We start from the raw sequence: 22261 nt of genomic DNA on the forward strand, positions 1-22261 counted from the left end.
CACCCCGTTAATGATTTTTGCTCCGTAACTCCGTAAGTTAATTCGAGTAGCTGAGCACTGTTTCTGCGTTACCGTTTCCCCGGTAACTCATCCGCGCGGTCCTCCAGCGCGTGTACCTTCTTGTCGGTCCCTAAACCGTCGTTGTCAGACATTGAACCCCGACCCCGCTGAACGGGAGACGTCAAGCCAAGGCCTATGCTGCAGTGGAAGGGGGCGGTCACAGAAAAGCCTATATGTTAATATTTCCCCCTTTCGTTTTTCTATGTTTAACAAGCGTTAAAACAAACGCGAATTAGAGTCGGCGCTTCGCCCCCGCAGCAGGCGCAGCCAGCGGTTCGCTGGGTTTCGTTGGCCAGCCTCGGTTCGCTCTGCAATGTTAGCTTAACATGTGAGTAGCGATTGAAGCTTCTGTTCCAGCAGGTACAAACTGTACTGCAGCTAACTAATGTTCTGGACATATGCTGCTGTTTTCCCCTACATACAAACTGACGTTGTAGCCGCATTTAAGGGGTATGATTTGAAACTGTGTACTGATAAATCACGGTCGGGTATTATGCACCTGCGCTCCTGGTAACAATCCCTTTACACGCCTGTTCCCAGTCCTAGCCTGTTAGCTCGCGAAATCGTGGAGCAAGTTGATGTATTTTTAGTTACATAGCTAAAATCATTCAATTTCTTTACTTCAGTCTGTTCTGAAGATATTGACATGCAAACTGTTACATGAAATGCATTTTGATTGCTCTGAATGCGTGCTTAAATATGACTGGTCAAGTGTTGAACACTAGTAAATAAGCAAAGGGAGAATGAATGCTATAGTAATCAGCAAGTAGATCGATGGCTTGGTCATAAAATAGACGCCTAGATTGCCAGCGAGTTATCATGTCAGCCACATAGATAACCGTTATATTGTTGCATGCCAGGTATCTTCATATTATGGAAGGAAATTACTAGGTTACCATTTCAACGAAAGAAATGGTGGTTGCAGATTCACTGCTTGTCAGACCCTGGCTACAGTATTTTTCTAGGGGTAAACACAATATCAAGGCATTGTTTTGAAATTTACATTTGGATGCTGGTTTCCAGAATATGTTGTTCTGGATACAATCCATCAATATTTTTTATATTGAATAATAGTAATAATTATTGTTGTTGTTATAATAATAATAATAATAATAATAACTAAAAAGACATTTGAGGCTTCAAAGGGTGATCTGTAAGGCATGTGATCATTTCATGGTTCCTGTCTCTCAGAGGTGTGTGTGGTTGTCAATGATAGAAAACCATTATCATGCCATTTAAGTTATGTCTTTTAAACTCTGTGGTCTGGTTTTGCATACTTTATTAAATGCTGCAGATGTGCTCTTTGTTTCTTTAGAAGTTTTTACATGAGCCCTCATGTTTGTGGACTTTTAGGTTTGTTTAGCTCATATATTTTCAACCACTTTATTTTTTGCATTTACAGAAATGTGTTCCAGAATTGCTTTTTTATTATGTCCCTTTATTACACTGTGTTCAGAGAGGGCTGTGTGCCCATATAGTTGTTCAGTGTAGAAACCGTACAGAGGCTGTTTGTTCATGGAATTTAAAACTGTCCCAGTAAAAATGCAAAAACGTGCTTCTGAAATGTATGATGTTCAAAAGTCCATTGCAGGAGAACAGCCTACAGGTTGTGAGTTTTTGTGAAAGTGGCACAAAACTTATGAAATAGTTTTCTCTTGTGATGTAGTCCAAATGTTATAGAACGCTGGTGAGACATCTCTGGGGGGCCGGGGGGCGGGGGCGGGGGCGGGGCGGGGGGCTGCTGAAACAGGGGACTGCGGTGGCTGAGCTTCTCCTGTCATGTCAGTGGAGGAGAAGCTCGGTAATCTTGGTGTTGCGGTGGATAGCACCGTCACCTCACAGCCAGGAGGTCCTGGGTGAATCCTGGATGGGGCCTTTCTGTGCGGAGTTTGCCTGTTCTCCCCGTGTCTGTGTGGGTTTCCTCCAGGTACTCCGGTTTCCTCCCACAGTCCAAATACAAGCAGGTTAGGCTATTGGGAGAGCATTAACAGGGTGCTGTTGGCTGCAAAAGAGCACGTGTGATCAGTCAGCCTACCCTGTATAAATAAAGGTGAATGAAGAATCGTCTGCAGGATTCCCTTTAAGTGTCCCATGCTGACGGACCTACATGCAGCCGTGACTTGAAGTCTTGGTTTGACTGGGCCATTGTGAGGAGTGTAGCAGGGAGTGCATCTGTCAGATCAGCAGAATTTCGGCTATTTAATGCACACAATTCTGAATCCAGTGTGGGTTAAAATAAATCTCTCTGCACACCACCAGATGCTATGAACCCCCTGGTTATAGAAAGAGCCATTACAGTCCCCTACTGTCCGGTAGCATTCCCAAATATTTTTTAATTAAGAAGTCAGATCCCCCTTCTCAATGAAATCACTGGATCACCTTACTCACTAACAAGAATGGACGTGAGTCACTTTATAGCTTTATTATGAAGAGAACAGGAGAATAGTACGGTAATACAGTTAAACAGCGTAAAACACAGCATTTGAACATGCGCCAGATTGCCAAAGCTCTGCTGCTAGGTGTGCAGGGCTATATGACTTATATTGGTTAGGTTAAATTATAATCGCAATTTAATCACACAGTACAGTAGTATGTTACTCGTGTTATACCCAACCGAAGGCTAGAAGCAAACTAAGGACTGGACTGGGTAGTTCCTGGTGGTTCGGGAACAAAGAAGAAGAAGCGTGGGGTCCAGAAGGTGATCAACTGGACGACGGACGGAGGTGTTCAGATGGCGAAGATTCCAAAAGGACCCCGCCCTGAGAGCAATTGGCACTTAAGTGCCGCCTTACGCCAGGATTTGTGTTGTGCAGCTCTGATTGGTTGGCTCACAGGCACCCCCCCCCCCCCAGTGCTCAGTGAAGATTCACATTGGGGGCTGTCCCCCAGGAGCTTGAATAATTTGATAAAAAATTATTCTTATTATGCTCTATCAAGAGCCTCAAGGGCGTGAAAATGTTTTCAGTTATGCTTTCGAATGACACCAATTTGGCGATCAATTTGGCTTACTTTATCTGATAACTTAACAGTTTCCGACCTAATGCAATAATGCTTGTCGTTGAATGAAAGCTGTTGCCTCTGGTAGCAGAACCGTATTGTAACTGTGTGCTGAAAGTGGTTTTGTGAATTGTTTTATTTGGCTGATTAAACCTTGCTAGTTTGGCTATTGGAGCGGCCATGCGTGAATTGTGTGATCTACTGGGTTTTGGTTGCTTGGTGGCACTGTGGTTCTATGGACTTCGTGAACATGTAATTTATTACGAAGGTCTAGCATTCTTGAGGTGTCAATATTGGTGAGCTGTGAGCTGATAAGGACATTTTTAAGGGCATCTGGTGTTGGGAGTGTTTGCATTTTGACTGGAGAATGTTGAGCGGGTGTATTTATTGCCTTTGATGTAGGGTCTTGTGGCAAAAAATGGGGAATTGGAAACAGTGGAAGGAATTTTGGGAATTTTGAAAATGTGTATCTTTCATGATGAAGCAATTTCTGCATTAGCGGAGAATTCTGTTACGAGGCAGTGGCCCTAGATCTCCCTTGCGAGATCTTCGTACGTTCATGTTGAGGCATTTAGCAGATGCCCACTTGCACAACTTTTATTTTGACAAAGAATTAATTTATATAGCTGCATACTTACTGAAACAGTTTAGGTGAAGGCCTTGCTGAATGGATCAGCAGCAGTGCTCTACCTGGGAATTCAACCTACAAACTCAATTCCCTAACCTCTACACAGGAACCAAAAGCACCCTTTGCCTGGCCCTATAGAGTGACTGAGTCAGTAAAGGCTCTCACCTTGACCACAGGCAGGGCCCTGTAGAGTGGCTCAGTCATTTAAGGTTCTCATCACAAGCGTAGACTGGGCCCTATAGAGCGGCACAGTCAGCACAGGCTCTCACTACGAACACAGGTTGGGCCCTATAGAGTGGCTCAGTCAGTAAAGGCTCTCACCACGAGCACAGACTGGGCCCTATAGAGCGAAAAACTATTTTTGTTGCTAACTAATATGCTAACTCACAGTAATAACACAATTAATATGTGTTGTTCATAACTTTATTATTTGAGGTCCGAAGCTGCTGGAACCCTATTGTTTTTGTTCTGATTTAAATTCCCCCCCCCCCTGGTTTCTGCTTAAAGGCTTATATTGTCTGTTTGGACTGGTGAAATTTGGTAGGACCGTTAAGGCTGAGGTCCCCTATGGTCGCTATTAAAATTCCACCGACTGGCCTGTTGGCGGTGCTAAATTGATCAATAAAATATTCGATATTTAAATGGTCATAAGTTTTGAACCAATTGTCATGGAAAGATGGGGCTAGTGTCCCTGGATTCCGCTCCTCATGCAGAACAAAAATCAGTCTGACCATTAAGGTGTGTCTGGTTAAATTTTGTGCTATTTTGAATTTTCTGGAATATGCTTTAACAACATCTCTGAAGGTGAATGACCAATTTTCACAAAATTTGCTTTAATATAGAAAGGGGACGGTTCTCTTTAAAAGTTATATAGACAAGGTTGATACTGTAAAAAACGTTGCAGCAGTAAGCCAATAAATATTGATATGGGTGTGGCTTATCACAAAAAAGATAACTCCAAAATGGTTTGACAAAAATTATGGAATTTTGCAGATATATTGGCACTCTAAGCCTGAGTCCAACCCTACAGTATTGTCCCAGTTGAGTCACATGGTGGCGCTATTGAGCTCAATATAATAAAAAAAATTAATTAATTTATGAAAAATCACTGTTGTCTTTTAGATGTTTAAAACTTGCTGTACCGATCAACGTCCTCACCTGGAACATAAATGTGTACCTTATTTATTGGTGCCATCTTGGATTACCACCATTTTGGAAATGCTATTAGTAATTTTCCTCTGCATTCTGTTTTGGCTTAACCACATGGCTGAGACCGATGAAACTTTGTAGCTTTGTAGAGGGTACCCAAGCGACTGTGTGATTTTGGCACTGGTTGGCCACTTGGTGGCGCTACAACTGTCATTTGAATTTCTAATATTCAAACAATCATAAATCTGGCCGCTTTTGAGGTAGAGACTTGAATCTTGCCTCTCAAGATGTCTCTCCTCATGGACAACGCAAGTCAGTATGGACATAATCAAATCCATTATGTTCACCAATTTGAGTTTTTTGCCATTTTGAATTTGTTGCAAAATCTTTAAAAGACATCTCCTCCTCAGCTGTTTGACATATCAATATGTAACTGGCATCATTTTGTTCAGTATATGGTCCACTAAAAAGTTACTATAAAGAAAGATGATACTCTGAAAAACATGGCTGCAGTAAGCCAATAAAAAATGATGTGGGTATGGCAGTTATGACGAAAATTGATGAAATTTTGCAGCAACATTGGCAATCATAGCTGGAGCCCAGCCCTAAAGTATTGGCCAATTGAGTCACATGGTGGCGCTATAGGACACAATATTATTATTATTATTTTTTAATTCTGGAAAAACTCATCTTTTAGACATTTAAAACTTGTTTAGTGATCAACTTCCACATTTGGAACATGTGTCTGCACCTTATTTGTGGCTTCTTGGATTGCAGCCATTTTGAAAATGCTATTAGCCAGATTCCTCTGTCCTAAGTTTTGGCCTAACCACATAGGTGAGACCTATGAAACTTGGTGCACCGGCACAGCGTACGCCCCCTTTGTCAATGTGTGATTCTAGCACTGATTGGCAACTTGTTAGTGGCGTAATATTAGCTGGGTGAGCTTGGACCCTGTGCATCGCTGCTTGTAGCTATCTTATCTTTTAACAAAAGCGGGATTAAACGGTGGGATGAAATTAGTGGCAAATAACGTTTGGCGTTTTGATCTAATCAAATTTTTGCCACACAGGGTAATAATATGAAAAAAAACCCAAGGAGCGATTTCTGTTTTAATTTACTTATGTTGAGCAAGCTAGCTACATGACTTACCATTTTTGACTTTTCATTCAAATGAAGAGCTTTCTTTCTGAGACTTGCAATTCTACCAATGGCTTTGTCAATATTAGAAATAAATAAACAATACAAATGTCAGACACTGAAATATATTATGGTTCCAGTCTGGTTATCGCCCATTGGAATCTAAAAAAAAGGACCCTGGAATATCTGTGTTTATGTACAATACAGTAATGCCAGTGTTTCCTATGCATTGACTTTGTTTGGGCGGCCCACCAAAATAGATTTGCCCCTGCTGAAAAAGATTTTTAGTATTTAGTTGTTAATTTCTGTTAGCAGTGCCCACTAATCTCTGACACCTCGAGGACAGTTTCTAGTTTATCGCAATACAAATGAGGTTCTAAACGAAAATGCATAAGTGCAACAAAAGTTCACTTTACTTTAGCGCAAAATGATTATATACAGATTATTTTCAAGAGAATAGTCTGTATATAATTGTCATCTCTTCAATTGTTATTTTGTCCATGAGATGTGGCTTTATATTATAATAAATCCATCCAGCTGATTATTGTTGCTGCTGATATCTTGGAGGTTACATCTGGTTATGGTGTTCACCAAACCGTGGTGGTCGGCAGAACACGTTGTTTTAAACTAAGTATTATTTTTCCTGAAGCCTATTTTGCATCCCATGCAAGGAAGAGGATAGAATTGATGCTATGATAACTGTAAGCAACGTCTCATCTTGTTGCTTTGATGTGAACAGGTCAGTTTTAGAATGTTTTAGAGTCGGCAGTTGCTGCTCATCATGCAGTGAATCTTTGGTCTGAATTCGCTAAATGATGCGCTGTAACTGGGCGACACTGAATCATTCTAAAACTGACCTGTTCACGTCAAAGCAATGCGATGAGGTGTTGCTTGCAGTTACCATAGCAACAATTCTATCCTCTTCTTTGTTTACATTTGCTTCCTTGTTGGGTGCAATACACATCTGGCAAATGGCAATAGGTCAATATAGCAAAATAGACAGAAGTGGAGGCAGTAGTGCGATGGTCGCTGTAGCAGCAGACCTGCTAATGAAAGCAAGGCTCAAGAGCTGAACATCCAGAGCTTTGAGGCAGTCATTTGTGCTTCAGATCCTGGTTCCAGGACCTGGATTTTCCATCGTTTCTTCATGTTTCCCCCATCTTTCCCCCGAGCAGTGTGCTCACTGAAGAGCTGGTGACTCGGGATGAGACTACTCATATTACCACAGCAAATTCTTGTTGGAAAAAATGTATGTTGTCGGCTGTGCAAACACCACCACCCCCTCGCATGCACCTCTCATCTCTCTCCCCCCACTCCCCCGTTTACACCACCCCCCGCTAATAAAAATCTTCTGTGGGAAACACTGGAACACACTGTATTTTTTCCTGTGTTTTGCCCCCCCCTTTTTTTTTTTTACTGAAAAGCACAGAATTCTGGGATAATGTGACCACTGTAAAGGCCAGGCTGTTTGCTCCTGTGTGTGCTCTGTAAGGTGTAAAATAGTCAGTGACTCTCAGTTTGTTAAAATTGCTGTTCAAAGTTAAGGACACATCCCGTTTGTTATTTGATAGAATTGTATGGAGGTAAATTTGTGTCTTTATTATGCAGTCAAAAAATATTTCATCAAAACCAAAAATCTTTTGTGAAACCTTTCCCGTTTTGAAATTTTGGTCACTTGTTAGAATTTTTGCATGTTGAATTTTTTTGCAAAGTCATATTTTTATGGCAAGCTGTTTAAGTCTTTATTCAATTTTTTTTTGATATCAAGAATTCAATTTTAATGAGCTATAATTCTAATTCTTCATGTCAACAATTAAATTTTTATTAGTTCAAATAGGTTTTAAATAAATAGGATTAAATTAAATAGGATGATTTTTTTCTTTAATTATTGGTAGTGTATCTTTCTTTAACCTTATTCATCATATTAACTAAGCTGTCTGCAATTATAGACTGACTGGTAAGAATGAAAATTCAAGATATCATCAAATGCATTTTGACAAATCAAAATACCTTCTATAATGATGTCACAGACAATGGTCATTTGACTTGTTACACATGCCAAATGATAATTAAGGATATCTGTAATTCTGTTTTGACTAGTGAAAATGGTATTTTCAGATCTACGTTAAAATTATTTCTAGTCAAATCTGCTGTGCCTGACGTGACTGATGCAAGGTTTTGCAATGGATTATGGGTCTTTATGATTAATCTTTGAACTAGACTTGATGTTCCTGGCTCTGGATAACTGATACTTTATGTGTACCCTATCTGACCTGTGTTTGGTAGTTGTTCCAACGGCCTTCGGTGTGCACTTATTGCTTTGGATAAAAGCATTTGCCAAAACAAAACAAAAAAAATGTAAATGTAATTTTGTTTTTTTGCAAACCAGGAGTGATCAATTTTGGTTGAAGAAATGGTGGTGGCTGTTATCAGAAAAAGTAAGAAAATGCAGTGAAGTTGAACGAGATGGCGAAACAGTCATCTTGTTGCAGACAATAAGTCGTCTGTATTTATAGTTAACAGCTCCTTTTGAGCACGGGCCACCAAAGAGGCTTGACTCTGGTTCAGGTTGGTCTGACATGGTGATGCTGCATTAGGACCTTCTTACAAGGAGCACATTTTTTATGTGTACAACTGCATTTTTGCTAGTCAAATGATAACTGAAAATACAGTGAGCACCATAATTTATTGGACAGTGACACATTTTTTGTTATTTTGGTTCTGTACTCTAGCACTTGAATGGATACAATGACTATGAGGTTACAGTGCAGACTGTCAGCTTTAATTTGAGGGTATTTTCATCCATATCGGATGAACCGTTTATAAATGACAGCACCTTTTGTACATGGTCCCCCAATTTTAAGGTACTACAGGTATTTGTTGAATTGACTTCACAGATTTGTTTCGTTAGGCAGGTGTATTCATTTGTGTCGTTAGTGAATGCAGAAGAGAGCTGTTGATGTCTAGTCTTGATTCTAGACTTTGCTGTTGCCTTTGGAGATTGTTGTTGAGGTGTGACAACATGAGGAAGACAGCAGTGTTGATGCAAATTAAGCTGGCCATCATAAGGCTCAGAAATGAAAATCAATCAATCAGGAACATTGCAAAAACCTTAGGCATGCCGAAGTCAACAGTTTGGTTCATCATTAACAAGAAAAAACAACTGGTGAACTCAATTATGTCAAAAGACCCGGTAGACCGAGGAAGACCACTGTAGTGGATGACCGGAAAATACTCTCTACGGTGAAGAAAACCCCCCTGACAACAGCCCAACAGATCAAAAACACTCTCCTGGATGCAGGTGTAGATGTGTCAAAGTCTTCCATATGTAGAAGTCTACATCAGCAGGACTAAAGAGGGTACACTACAACATGCAAACCACTGATAAGCCTGAAGAACAGAAAGGCGAGATTACAGTTTTCTAAAAAGCACCTAAAAGAGCCCCAAGAGTTCTGGAACAAAGTCTTGTGGACAGATGAGACAAAGATTAACAGATTAGTACCAGAGTGATGAAAAGAGGAAAGTGTGGAGAAAAAAAGGAAATGCCCATGATCCAAAGCATACCACCTCATCCGTGAAACATGGTGGAGGGGGTGTTATGGCTTAGGCCTGTATGGCTGCCAGTGGAACGGGCTCACTTGTCTTCATCGATGATGTGACTGCAGACAGAAGTAGAACAATGAATACTGAAGTCTACAGAAATATTTTATCTGCTCAGATAAAACCAAATGCTTCCAAACTCATTGGACGGCACTTCATCATGCAACAAGACAATGACCCGAAACATACTGCTAGAGCAACGAAGGGGTTTTGACGGCCAAAAAGCAGAAAATCCTTGACTGGCCGAGTCAATCACCGGATCTGAATCCAATTGAACATGCATTTTACATGCTGAAGAGGAGACTGAAGGCAAAAAGTCCCCGAAACAAGCAGCAACTGAAGATGGCTGCAGTACAGACCTGGCAGAGCATCACCAGGGAAGATACCCAGCGTCTGGTGATGTCTATGCGTCGCAGACTTCAAGCAGCCATTGCATGCAAAGGATATGCGACCAAATATTTGAAATTATTACTTTATTCTACATTATGTTAAACTGTCCAATATTTTTTGATGCCGAAAATGGGGGGGACTATGTACAAAAAGTTCTATAATTTCTAAACGGTTCATCCGATATGTATGAAAATACCCTCAAATTAAAGCTGACAGTCTGCACTTCAACCTCGTTGTCATTAGCTCTTTGAGTTTGAAAGGATACAGAGTACAGAATCAAAATAACAAACAATTTGTCTCTGTCCAATGAATTATGGTGCTCACTGTATCTATAAATACATTTTGACTAGTCAGAATGATAATAGAATATATCAAATTATCAAAGATATCAAAATAAAATTGGTCTCTTTCAAGATATCCATAACTTTGTAGATATATGGAAAGCTGTTTAAGCTTTTATTCAATTTGTTTTTGATATCAAAAATTCAGTTTTAACTAGTAATAATTTGAATTCTTGATATCAACAATTAAACTTTAACTAGTTAAAATGAGAATTTTTGATATCAAGAATTACGTTTGAACTAGTTAAAATTGGAATTATTGATATCAAGATTTCAGTTTCAACTAGTTCTGATGTTAATGAGCTTCATTTACATGTGTCAGTGAAGGCAGAGTGACTTTCTTAAAGGACCAAGCACTGAAAGGTAAAATTATTCTATGATAACCTCGGGAGAGTGGAACAATGTGCAAGAAATCGTGGAGTTGCTTTATGATTATACCTTTAGCCTTTAATTATAAATGCAGAGCTGAACGTTTAAACAGGCTGCATGTATGACAAGCTGTTAATGCTTTACTTCAATTTGTTTTTGGTATAAAAAATTCAGTTTTGACTAGTTATAATTTGAATTCTTGATACCAGAAATTCAATTTTAACTGGTTAAAATAGATATTTTAGATATCAAGAATTGGCGGTGGGAGCAGATCTGAAGGCCTTAGAGTGACAGACGTAAAGTAGACCATGGGCAGATTTTCCACACATGACCCTGGAGATGGGAGATCTTTTTAAAATTTGTGAATGTGGACACATTAACAGAACAATTAAACCACTTCCACTTCGAGAAATCACAAGATCGCACTGGACGGTCTCAGTATATCGCCTTATAAATGTTGTGGATTGGCTGAATGCAGCTGGAGCGGTAGGGAGGAAGAGGTTGCCTTTCCCTGTCCTATCACTCAGAGAGGGGATTTCACACTCAGTCCTGGGACTTTAGAGAAAATATTCACTTCTTGCCATTAAATGCTACAGTTTTGCTTACGTTTATTGTGGTGGTAGTCTGACCAATATATTTAAGTAATAGCTCACGACAGGCCGTGGTATATGGTTATGATATCACAGCTAAGGGGCGTTGTTTGGCCCGATGCGAAGCGGAGTGCCGATAGCCCCTTAGCTGTGATATAATAACCATATACCACGGCCTGAAGTGAGCTATTGCTTTTATAAAATGGTCACGAAGTATGGAAATATGAAAGTAATAGACACACTCCAATTTAAATAATTTTTATTAATAAATAATAATGTTCAAAATAAAATTGACCCTCCTGGCTGCCTGCACATAGTGCGAGGCGGTTGCTATGCAACATACACACTAACGTTTTTTTTTCTCAGAAGCGGAGTGATACTGAATTGTGCAAAGGAATTAGATGTCATAGCCGTGGTATATGGTTAATATACCACGCTATGAACCAATCAGATTGCTTAATTTGAGCTACCCGTTTTATAAAGCTGTATATAACATCTTTTTAGAATTCATATCTTCAGATGTGAAGTTGTAGCTCAGTCTTTGGATTTGACATTGTGAAACCACTCCCATCACATATTTCACCAACAGCGTTTAATCAGTCTGGCCAGCTAATGCTTTAAATCCCTCTAACCGGCAGAATGGCAGAAGTACCTTTCAAAATGGGTCATTTTTAAAAATAAAATGAGGAGCCTAACAGGTGAAATCAGCAGGGTTCTAATTACTGAAAGTGTGGACGTGTGGCCCCTGAAACTAAAACTATGGAAGCTGAAGAGTTGAATCCAAGGGGCCAGCTTTCGGTTCTCAACCTCAGCACCAGATGTAATGTCGCCCCCTGCTGATGTCTATGATTTTAGCTCTAAAAGCCAGTCTCCCCATTGGAGTCCATTATTTTTTGACAGCAAAAAATAAAATGCTTCCACTCAAATATTGATGTTGACTCCTAGAAAATCACTTATTATTTTTCTGAGGTAAAATATTTTTTTCCTACCGCACAGACAAAGATATTCATTTCTTTACTGATTTTATTGATTTATTTATTTTTGCCTATGTCTGCACGATCCTCATTGTATCTGTGATTTAGGCATGTGACCAAGGACACAACTGAGCATGTCTGTTGAGAAAAAATGTATTTCCTGGTTCTGATGTGCTCCCCATAGGTTTCGATTGGTGTCGTCTCTACATATTACTTACTCTTAAGGTGGAATCTGATGAAGTCTCCCTGAGACAGAGTTCCATTCTAGACTTCCAGATCTTTGTAGTTTAGTGTATTTTAATCTGAGGGTTTCAGTGGATGGACCCGCTGCTATGTTATGACAGCTTTTGAATGCAAAGAATGTAAATAAATTATTTATGCCTGTTGATATGCTTTATAAATTATGCTACATACTAATGTGGAGGGCTTATTGGAAAGGATCAACACTCTTGATCTGTTAATATTTTTTTTTCCATTGTGGTGCATACATTGTATTGAGTCAGTGTTAATGATATACAGTATGTTATGTTATAATACCTTCAATGAAAAGAAAAAACATTTAAATAACTATTTTTAAGGAGATGCTCTTATTGAATACTATTTGGATTGCTAAGACTTTTAAATAAAGAAAATTAAATGGAAATAAAATGTGTTTACTTGTCATTTAAATCTGAATAAATCACACATCACTCATCTTTGCCAGGAAGCTAAACGGTTGCGTCACCATGGAAACGCACTTTGAACCCATATGTTCCTGCTCACCATGACACCCAGTAGAGGATTCTGGGATTGATGCGGCACTCCCCCTGATGGCCTGGATTGGGTGAGTAGTTGTGTGTGTGTGTGTGTGTTTGAGAGAGAGATCGTTTGTGAATGTTTGTGGCTTAGTGTGTGTCTGTGGGCATGTGTGTAGTTAGTGTGTGTGCATGCATGCTTGTGTAGTACATGCGTACAGTGTGTGTGTCTACACGTTTGTCTCAGCGTGGGCTTGTGTTTGTGTGTCTTCACTTGGCAGCGTATTTGCATGTGTGTTCTTGTGTAGCGTGTGTAGCATGCAGTGTGTGTAGTGTGTGTAGAATGCAATGTGTGTAGCATGCAGTGTGTAGTGTATATGTGTGTGTACCATGCAGTGTGTGGTGTATATATGCGTGTAGAGTGCAGTGTGTGTAGCATGCAGTGTGTGTAGTGAGCACTGTATAGTGTGTATGTGTGTGACATGCAGTATGTGTTGTGTATACTGTATAGTGTGTAGTGTATGTGTGTAGTGTGTACTGTATAGTGTGTATGTGTCTGTTTATGTGTAGTGTATATGCATATGTAGCATGCAGTATGTGTAGTGTGTACTGTATAGTGTGTATATGTGTGTTTGTGTGTAGTGTACAGTGTATGTGTAGTGTGCAGTGTATATGTGTGCAGTGTTTATGTGTGTAGTGTGCAGTTTGTCTAGCATGCAGTGTGTGTAGTGTGTACTGTATAGTGTGTATTTGTGTGTAGTGTATCTGTGAGTGTAGCATGCAGTATGTGTAGTGTGTATATGCGTGTTTGTGTGTAGTGTGCAGTGTTTATGTGTGTAGTATGTAGTGTGCAGTGTTTATGTGTGTAGTGTGGAGTGTGTAGTGTGCAGCGTGCAATGTTCATGTGTGTAGTGTGCAGTGTTTGTGTGTGGAGTGTGTAGTGTGCAGTGTTTGTGTGTGTAGTGTGGAGTGTGTAGTGTGCAGCGTGCAATGTTTATGTGTGTAGTGTGCAGTGTTTGTGTGTGGAGTGTGTAGTGTGCAGTGTTTGTGTGTGTAGTGTGTAGCGCGTAGTGTGCAGTGTGTGTACTGACGGCTGCCTGCTCTCCTCCTAGGTGTCGGCCAGCCTGCTGAAGCCATGGGAGGCTGCTGGAGCTGTCTGTACAGAGACACACTGCCAGAAAACCACCCCACCAAGTTCAAGGTCTTCTGCTTCCTCTGCTTTAACACTGAGCCAGGATCACAGCTGATTCACTGTCAGTGTAGGGAGAACTCACGGCCTTGCCTTTTAGGGTACAACTGTATGAAGGGCCTCATAATGATTTCATTGATTTTAATGTGTTACCTGTACCACACAGTTTTCTATTGCTATTTCTTAGGCGTTTGCAGAGGTGTGTTTGTGCCCAGGTACAGGGTTTTGCACAAGTGTGTTTTTGTTCAAGTGTGTGACTTTGTGCAGGTGTGTGAGTGTGTGTATGTGTTCAGGTAGAAGGTGTTGCGCAGGTGCGTGTCTACGTTCAGGACAGATACAGGGTTTAGCGCAGGCGTGCGTGTTTAGGTACGGGGTTTAGTGCAGGTGTGTGTGTTTCGGTACGGGGTTTAGTGCAGGTGTGTGTGTTCAGATACAGGGTTTAGTGCAGGTGTGTGTTCAGGTACAGGTGTGTGTGTTCAGATACAGGGTTTAGTGCAGGTGTGTGTTCAGGTACAGGTGTGTGTGTTCAGATACAGGGTTTAGTGCAGGTGTGTGTGTTCAGATACAGGGTTTAGTGCAGGTGTGTGTTCAGGTACAGGTGTGTGTGTTCAGGTGCAGGGTTTCGCGCAGGTGTGTGTTCAGGTACAGGTGTGTGTGTTCAGGTGCAGGGTTTAGCGCAGTTGTGTGTTCAGGTACAGGTGTGTGTGTTCAGGTGCAGGGTTTTGTGTGTAATTTGTGCTATGTCTGGCTGTTGCGTAATGCTGCGGTTATGGCCGTAGGTGACGAATGTGGACGATGAAGGGAACGAGTTGGGCTCGGGAACGATGGAGCTCACTCAGACCGAGCTCATCCTGCACACCAGGAAGCGCGACGCCGTTCGGTGGCCCTACCTGTGCCTGCGTCGCTACGGCTACGACTCTAACCTCTTCTCCTTCGAGAGCGGCCGGCGATGCCAGACGGGGCAGGGTGAGTCTCTCACGCTATCCACAGCAGCGAAGGGCCGTCACCGTGGGATACTGTGCCCCAAAGGAGCCACGGCCTAGCGGGGGTACCCTGCAGATAGCAGGGCCCTGTCTTCCTCTCTGGTGTCTGCTGCCGGATGTTCAGAGCCACCTTGCGCATTTTTAAGTTGTGGTCCTGGTGGTGCTCAGTAACAGGGTTAGGGTTAAAGTATGGCCGAATAACAATGCTGAATACTTCTGACATATTTGATGCAGCAACTGTACACTGAGATCGCTTGCCTGGCCTCACCGACAGAGACATCGATGAGGATTCAGATAATACGTAACACTTTTAATGATTTAATTCCATCTTCTGCTGGGACTTGCCGTTTATTGAGGGGGTGACCGATATTTTCGCTGCCGCCGACCATAAACGAACAGTTTCCCCTTGAGCATAACGTTAAAATAACGTTAGAAGAACAAATAATGTTAAAATAACAAATAACATTAAAAATCTATTTTATGGGTTAGTGCTATTGGCTTGTGCTAGCTAGTCTCGTAGCATTGCGATCAATAAAGGGTAACAACATGCACTTGTCTTAGTTTGATCACTGCAGTGAAGTTAAGACACTCAAACCACACAAAGGACTCAGTCATCACAGGCATGAGCACCACACACACTCAGTCCTGTGTGTACACAGGCATGGTCTCCACACGCACACACACTCAGTCCTGTGTGTACACAGGCATGGTCTCCACACACACACACACACACACACTCAGTCCTGTGTGTACACAGGCATGGTCTCCACACACACACGCACTCAGTCCTGTGTGTACACAGGCATGGTCTCCACACACACACACTCAGCCCTGTGTGTACACAGGCATGGTCTCCACACACACACTCAGTCCTGTGTGTACACAGGCATGGTCTCCACACACATACTCAGTCCTGTGTGTACACAGGCATGGTCTCCACACACACACGCACTCAGCCGCGTGTGTACACAGGCATGGTCTCCACCAGTAGGGGGCAGCAGAGATCTGTGGTAGCCTCCAGCTTCTCACAGTGCACGCTTGTATGTTTTATGCAAACCTCTGCCTCCCTAACCTAACTCCAGCTGCAGACTGAAACCAGTCTACCACAGTACAAATATGGCCACAGGTTTCTCTTCAGCCATGGCTTGCTGAAGAGACAAGACAGTTTGCCATGTTTGTCCTAACTGCTCACCTGTATCGATAAATGAAAATTTAATATTTCTGTCCAGTGAATTACCTTGGTAATACATAGTTGGTAATGCTATGAGTGTAATGTTTTGCTGAATGTGAGAAAGAAAGGTCGAGTAAGTTTCACCATAGAATTTTTAGAAATAATGTGATCTGTGATCTAATGCATTGATAACCAAATAAACCCAGTTTAATCCGTTTAATCAGTTTTAATCTGTTTTAACCAATTAGCATTGCAATCGATTTGTGGACAGCATTGCAACCTTTTAGTGGATTGAAATCACGTTCATCAGAAGTGAACATGATTGCAGTTACAATCTGCTTGAAGTTAATATTCATTAGGATTGGCTCTCCATCTCATAATTCCAGCTCTTATATTTAATGCACAATACTGGGTCGTTTTGTTATTCTTCTGTTTATGAATAAAAGATGTGTTTTTGTACACTCCCACGCGGATTTATGAATGAAAGATGTGTTTTTGTACACTCCCACAGGGGTTTATGAATGAAAGATGTGTTTTTGTACACCCCACAGGGGTTTATGAATGAAAGATGTATTTTTGTACACCCCCACTGAGGTTTATGAGTGAAAGATGTGTTTTTGTACACCCCACAGGGGTTTATGAATGAAAGATGTATTTTTGTACACTCCCATGGGGGTTTATGAATGAAAGATGTGTTTTTGCACACTCCTGCAAGGGTTTATGAAGGAAAGATGTGTTTTTGCACACCCCCACAGTAGTTTATCTGTGAAAGGTGTGTTTTTGTACACCCCACAGGGGTTTATGAATGAAAGGTGTGTTTTTGTACACCCCACAGGGGTTTATGAATGAAAGGTGAGTTTTTGTACACCCCACGGGGGTTAATCTGTGAAAGATGTGTTTTTGTACACCCCACTGAGGTTTATGAATGAAAGATGTGTTTTTGTACACCCCCACAGGGGTTTATCTGTGAAAGATGTGTTTTTGTACACCCCACAGGGGTTTATGAATGAAAGATGTGTTTTTGTACACCCCCACAGGGGTTTATGAATGAAAGGTGTGTTTTTGTACACCCCACAGGGGTTTATGAATGAAAGATGTGTTTTTGTACACCCCACAGGGGTTTATGAATGAAAGATGTGTTTTTGTACACCCCACAGGGGTTTATGAATGAAAGATGTGTTTTTGTACACCCCCACAGGGGTTTATGAATGAAAGGTGTGTTTTTGTACACACCCACAGGGGTTTATGAATGAAAGGTGTGCTTTTGTACACCCCCACAGGAATCTTTGCGTTCAAGTGTTCTCGGGCGGAGGAGATCTTTAACCTGCTGCAGGAGCTCATGCAGTGCAACAGCATCAACGTGGTGGAGGAACCTGTCCTAATCACTCGCAGCGGGCACACCCCGGAGCTGGACCTGCCCTGTACACCACAGACACCCAACAGTGAGTTCTACACACACACACACACACACACCTTCACGTATACACACACTCACACGCATATATATACACACACACGTATACACACACACACCCACACATATACACACATATGTATATATACACCCACACCAGTGTTTCCTGTGGAATTGATCTCTTGGTCTGGTGGTGGGTGTCTGAAAGGGGGGGGGGGAGGCGGGGGTGTAGCAAAGGCAAAAAAGTTTAAGACTATGAAAACATAACCTCTTGAGACTTCTTAAAGGTTTTTTTTTTTTTGTATCTAAAAATATCTTTTAGCTCTGACGAGCTCTTGATACAAAGAATAGCAGTTTGCAAGAGCTAAAAAGTAGTTTTAGATGTACTTTAAAACCAAAAAAGGTTTGTTAACCCTTGTATTGTTTGTAAATATTGAAGCAAAATAGGCCTGTATTTGAGTTATGGTGGGGTGAGAACAATTAAAAGAGCACATTGTCCATCTAGAAGTTCTATCTTCAAGAATAGAGGACTATATAACCAAAATTGATACTCAAGGAAAGTTACATATTGAACTTTAAAAGGGACACTCTTCTGCTAAATTAACTCAATTACCATGACAAAATAGTACTTAGTTAGAATGTTTTATCTTTTTATTTAACAATATAATGTGAGCTGGGTCCACATTCAAAGCCCTCTCTCTCTGTCTCTCTCACACTCAATGACAGATTTTACATGCATTGTCTGTGCAAAAAAAAGGAAAAAGTGAGAAAAATGGCTTTAAAAATTCTGTTCTGTTACATTCTAATTCTACTGAGAAGCAGTATTTTTTATTAGCTAGTTTTATCTGTATTCATTTCTGGAAACTGCAGCAGCTTGTGAGACTGCTCCTCGTTATAATCATACTCGTCATTAGAATGCCCTCTTTGTCAGCTGTAGCAACTGTAGCCTAACTCTCAGTTTTGCTAGCTCACTACATTCACCAAACCTTAAAAATAAACACTTTCTCTTTCGTTTACATGGGAAAAAATCACAATGTTGTAGTATGGAAATGGAAGTAGTTGAATCACTCACATTTTAAATGCCCCTTTTTTTTTAAATTCGCGCTGTTTTGGCGATTTGCCAACAATTTGCAGTCGCGACATCCGACGAGCTTCTCCAGGTCACCATTTTAATCAGATGTATTGTACATTATAACAGTAGCTCTAGATTTTTAAGAAAATGGTAGGCACGTACGTAGCTCAACTGGAACAGGTTCCGCTTCGGCTCAAACAAACACTGTTTATTTTCAGATAACGTTACATATTTATCACATTTATTTTTTACTTGTCCGATCAGACAACTGCATGAGGCATTCCACTTGCCCGAACAGAGTTAGAATCTGCCAGTTGTCATCACCTAATGATAGTTAACGCCAGTGCTTGAGATGGGCAGGAGCTGTCGTGACTGTCGTATATGAGTACCGACTCTACTTTTGATTACCAACATTAATTTATTTTAAACAGTATGTATTTTGAGGAGTAGGTACCGGCACTTATTTTAGTCCAATTAAAACACTGGTTAACACTATGGTATTTTTGTATTTGAAGCGTCGCTACCTACCTTTTCCTTGTCTTTCGGTGGCTGAAGAAAAAAAGTGACGCTTTGACCTTCGCGCGCTGCAAGTCATCCGACCACCTCAGAAAGGAGCAAGCACGGAGCGCGCGGCCTAGGCTCTTTTTGAAAATAAATATGTGGACGCGACAGTATGGATTTGAAAGCGCATTTAGGCAGAAATATTTAGGAAGTTTAACATTTTTAATTTATGAATTTTTTTATATATGCTATATATATACATATATATATATATATATATACAAATGTCTGTAAATATGCATAAATACACACGCATGCTACACCCATGCATACACAGACACACACTACGAACACATATGCACATACGTGCTACATACATACACACACACATGCTTCACACACGTATGTATACACGCAGTTTTGTAAAAAGGTGAATGTGCTTGTTTGAGTGTTCAGTCAGTTTTGTAAGAAGGTGAATGAGTTTGTTTATGAGTGTTCAGACAGTTTAGTGAAAAGGTGAATGAGTTTGTGTATGAGTGTTCAGTCAGTTTTGTGAGAAGGTGAATGAGTTTGTTTATGAGTGTTCAGTCAGCTTTGTGAGAAGGTGAATGCGTTTGTGTATGAGTGGTCAGTCAGCTTTGTGAGAAGGTGAATGTAATGCTGTCCTGCGCTCTGTCCACAGCTCCAGCATACACAGTGCAGGGGTTCCCCAACGGATATCCAGGGTACCCCGTTAGTGCCGACTCCTCGCACCCCTCGTCTGGCCAGCCCTCGGTGGCTGACGAACATGGCCACAGCCTGATGGGCCTGGATGAGCAGGTGCACAGGCCCCTCCGGCTTCTTTCTTCATTTTTACAGCCTATTTAATGTGTGTTTAGAAATGCTCGATGCGCTTTCTATATTTTGTGTTTGTTCCAGCTTTTCGGCCACTGCTTGTATATATTTATCTATGTGTGTGCGTGTGCCCGTGTGTGTGTGCGCGTGTCCGCGTGTGTGTGTGAGCGTGCCTGTGTGTGTGTGTGTGTGTGTGCCTGTGCCCGTGCCCATGCGTGTGCGTGTGAGCGTGAATGTACTTTGTATTATCATCCTAATGTTGTAGCTTGTACTGCCCACTAGTTTGACTTGGCATAGGTTAGGGTAGAATAATGTTCACTGTGTGAACTGGACTGTGTTCTTGGCTATGAATAACTGTACAAAATGAGTATTGTAGTTTATTGAATCTGTGTTTTGTAGTTGTTCCAATGACCTTGATTTGCACTTTTGTACGTCGCTTTGGATAAAAGCGTCTGCTAAACGAATGTAATGTAACATGTACGTGTGTTGTGTATCTTACTGTTTTTGGGGCAAATGCTCCTCTCTCTCCCTCGCTCCCTCCAGGCCCACACCTATGTGAACACAGCCAGTGTGGAGGCGGAGATCCGGGGACGGCACTGCGTGCACTCCCTGCCCGAGGTGCGTCCCACTCCCTTCCCCGAGCCCCCCAGGGGCGTGGCTCCCAGCATGCACTGCTGCCCGCTGGAGGAGCGGGAGGACCCGCAGGTCTTCCTCCAGACGGCCTCCCAGGAGGCCAAGTTCATGCTGGGCCCCACGCCCGCCCAGCGCCGCTTTCTGGAGCTGGAGAGAGAGAGGCGCGCCCATCATTCCCACGGGGGCGGGGCTTCGGAGCTGGAGGGCGGGGCCCACGCGCGGAACCAGCACCCCTACCACCACCACCAACACCACCACCACCACCTGCCTCAGCGCCAGTCCCACCCGGCCCCCGCCGAGCACCCGGGCGGCTGCCAGCTCACCCGCCTCACCTACGAGAACATCAGCGGCCTGCGGGGGGGCGGGCGCAGGGGCGGGGCCGGGCGGAGCCGGGCGTGCCCCGCCTCCATGTCCCACTCGGGCGGCTCCAGCAGCAGCAGCAGCGGCGGCGGGGGGGAGGGCCACTCCCACCCCCACGCCCACCCCCACCCCCACCCCCACCCGTTGCCCCCCCAGGCCTACGGCTGCGAGCGGGGCTGCCACCGCAAGACGGCCCTGCTCAACTACGAGAACCTGCCCTCGCTCCCCCCGGTGTGGGAGTACCGCGCCCTGCAGCGCGAGGAGGAGGAGGAGCAGGACGAGGAGGAGGAGGAGGAGGACGACGAAGAGGAGGAGCAGGAGGAGGACGAGGAGTACGAGGAAGAGGACTACGACGAGTACGAGTTCTCCGAGGGACCCGGCACGCCCAACGGCTACCACCAGGACGGCGACCGTCTCCACGGCGACGACATGCGGAACTACGTCAACACGGAACGCGTGCAGCTGGGGTCCCGCCGCCCGGCCTGCCCCCCCCGCAGGCAGCAGTGCCCGGCGGGGGGGGGCGGAGCCGGCGGGCCCGGGGTCTTCAGCTTCGATTTCCACCGCGGGGCGGGCAGGGGCGGGGCCGGGGGGGGCTGCGAGCACGGGCACCTGCCTCAGCCGCGCCAGCTCAACTACATACAGGTGGACCTGGACGGCGAGCCGTCGCACCAGGACCCCGCCCAGGCCAGCCAGCTCCAGCCCCCGGCCCAGCCCACCCGCCGCAGCCAGTTCTACGCCGTCATCGACCTGAAGAAGACCGCCGCCATGTCCAACCTGCAGAAGGCCCTGCCCCGCGACGACGGGACGTCCCGCAAGACCCGCCACAACAGCACGGACCTGCCGCTCTGAGCACGAGAGAGAGAGAGAGAGACATAGGGCAGACATGAGAGAGAGAGAGAGACAGGACAGACGAGAGAGAGAGAGAGACATAGGGCAGACATGAGAGAGAGAGAGACCTGCCGCTCTGAGCATGAGATAGAGATAGAGAGACATAGGGCAGACGAGAGAGAGAGAGAGAGACAGGACAGATGAGAGAGAGAGAGAGAGAGAGAGAGACAGGGCAGACGAGAGAGAGAGAGAGAGAGACCTGCCGCTCTGAGCATGAGAGAGAGAGAGAGAGAGAGACATAGGG

General features: G+C 43.1%; 1 protein-coding gene across 2 annotated transcripts; it reads left to right on the top strand.

Annotated features, from left to right (window-relative positions):
- The first annotated feature begins 163 nt into the window (after nt 1-163).
- Nucleotides 164-22114, top strand: frs3 (fibroblast growth factor receptor substrate 3). 2 transcript variants are annotated; one of them, XM_035381204.1, is made up of 8 exons: nt 164-388; nt 12942-13061; nt 14085-14173; nt 14941-15127; nt 17596-17757; nt 19985-20121; nt 20680-21988; nt 22041-22114. In XM_035381204.1, the coding sequence occupies exons 3-7, from the start codon at nt 14108-14110 to the stop codon at nt 21976-21978; spliced, it is 1851 nt and encodes a 616-aa protein (XP_035237095.1). In that variant the 5' UTR covers nt 164-388; nt 12942-13061; nt 14085-14107; the 3' UTR covers nt 21979-21988; nt 22041-22114. The 2 variants fall into 2 exon arrangements, with proteins under 2 accessions (XP_035237095.1, XP_035237094.1); XM_035381203.1 differs by having other exon boundaries at nt 20680-22083.
- The last annotated feature ends 147 nt before the right edge of the window (nt 22115-22261 follow it).

This window comes from Anguilla anguilla, chromosome 11 (assembly GCF_013347855.1).
Source record: "Anguilla anguilla isolate fAngAng1 chromosome 11, fAngAng1.pri, whole genome shotgun sequence".
NCBI classification, from domain to species: Eukaryota; Metazoa; Chordata; class Actinopteri; order Anguilliformes; family Anguillidae; genus Anguilla; species Anguilla anguilla.

Bases quoted from the DNA above. Each gene is read 5' to 3' on its own strand.
- frs3 (XM_035381204.1), top strand. From the start codon at position 14,108: ATGGGAGGCTGCTGGAGCTGTCTGTACAGAGACACACTGCCAGAAAAC. The intron at 15,128-17,595 runs GTGAGTCTCTCA...ACACCCCCACAG, and splicing joins GCGATGCCAGACGGGGCAGG to GAATCTTTGCGTTCAAGTGT. The intron at 20,122-20,679 runs GTGCACAGGCCC...CGCTCCCTCCAG, and splicing joins TGATGGGCCTGGATGAGCAG to GCCCACACCTATGTGAACAC.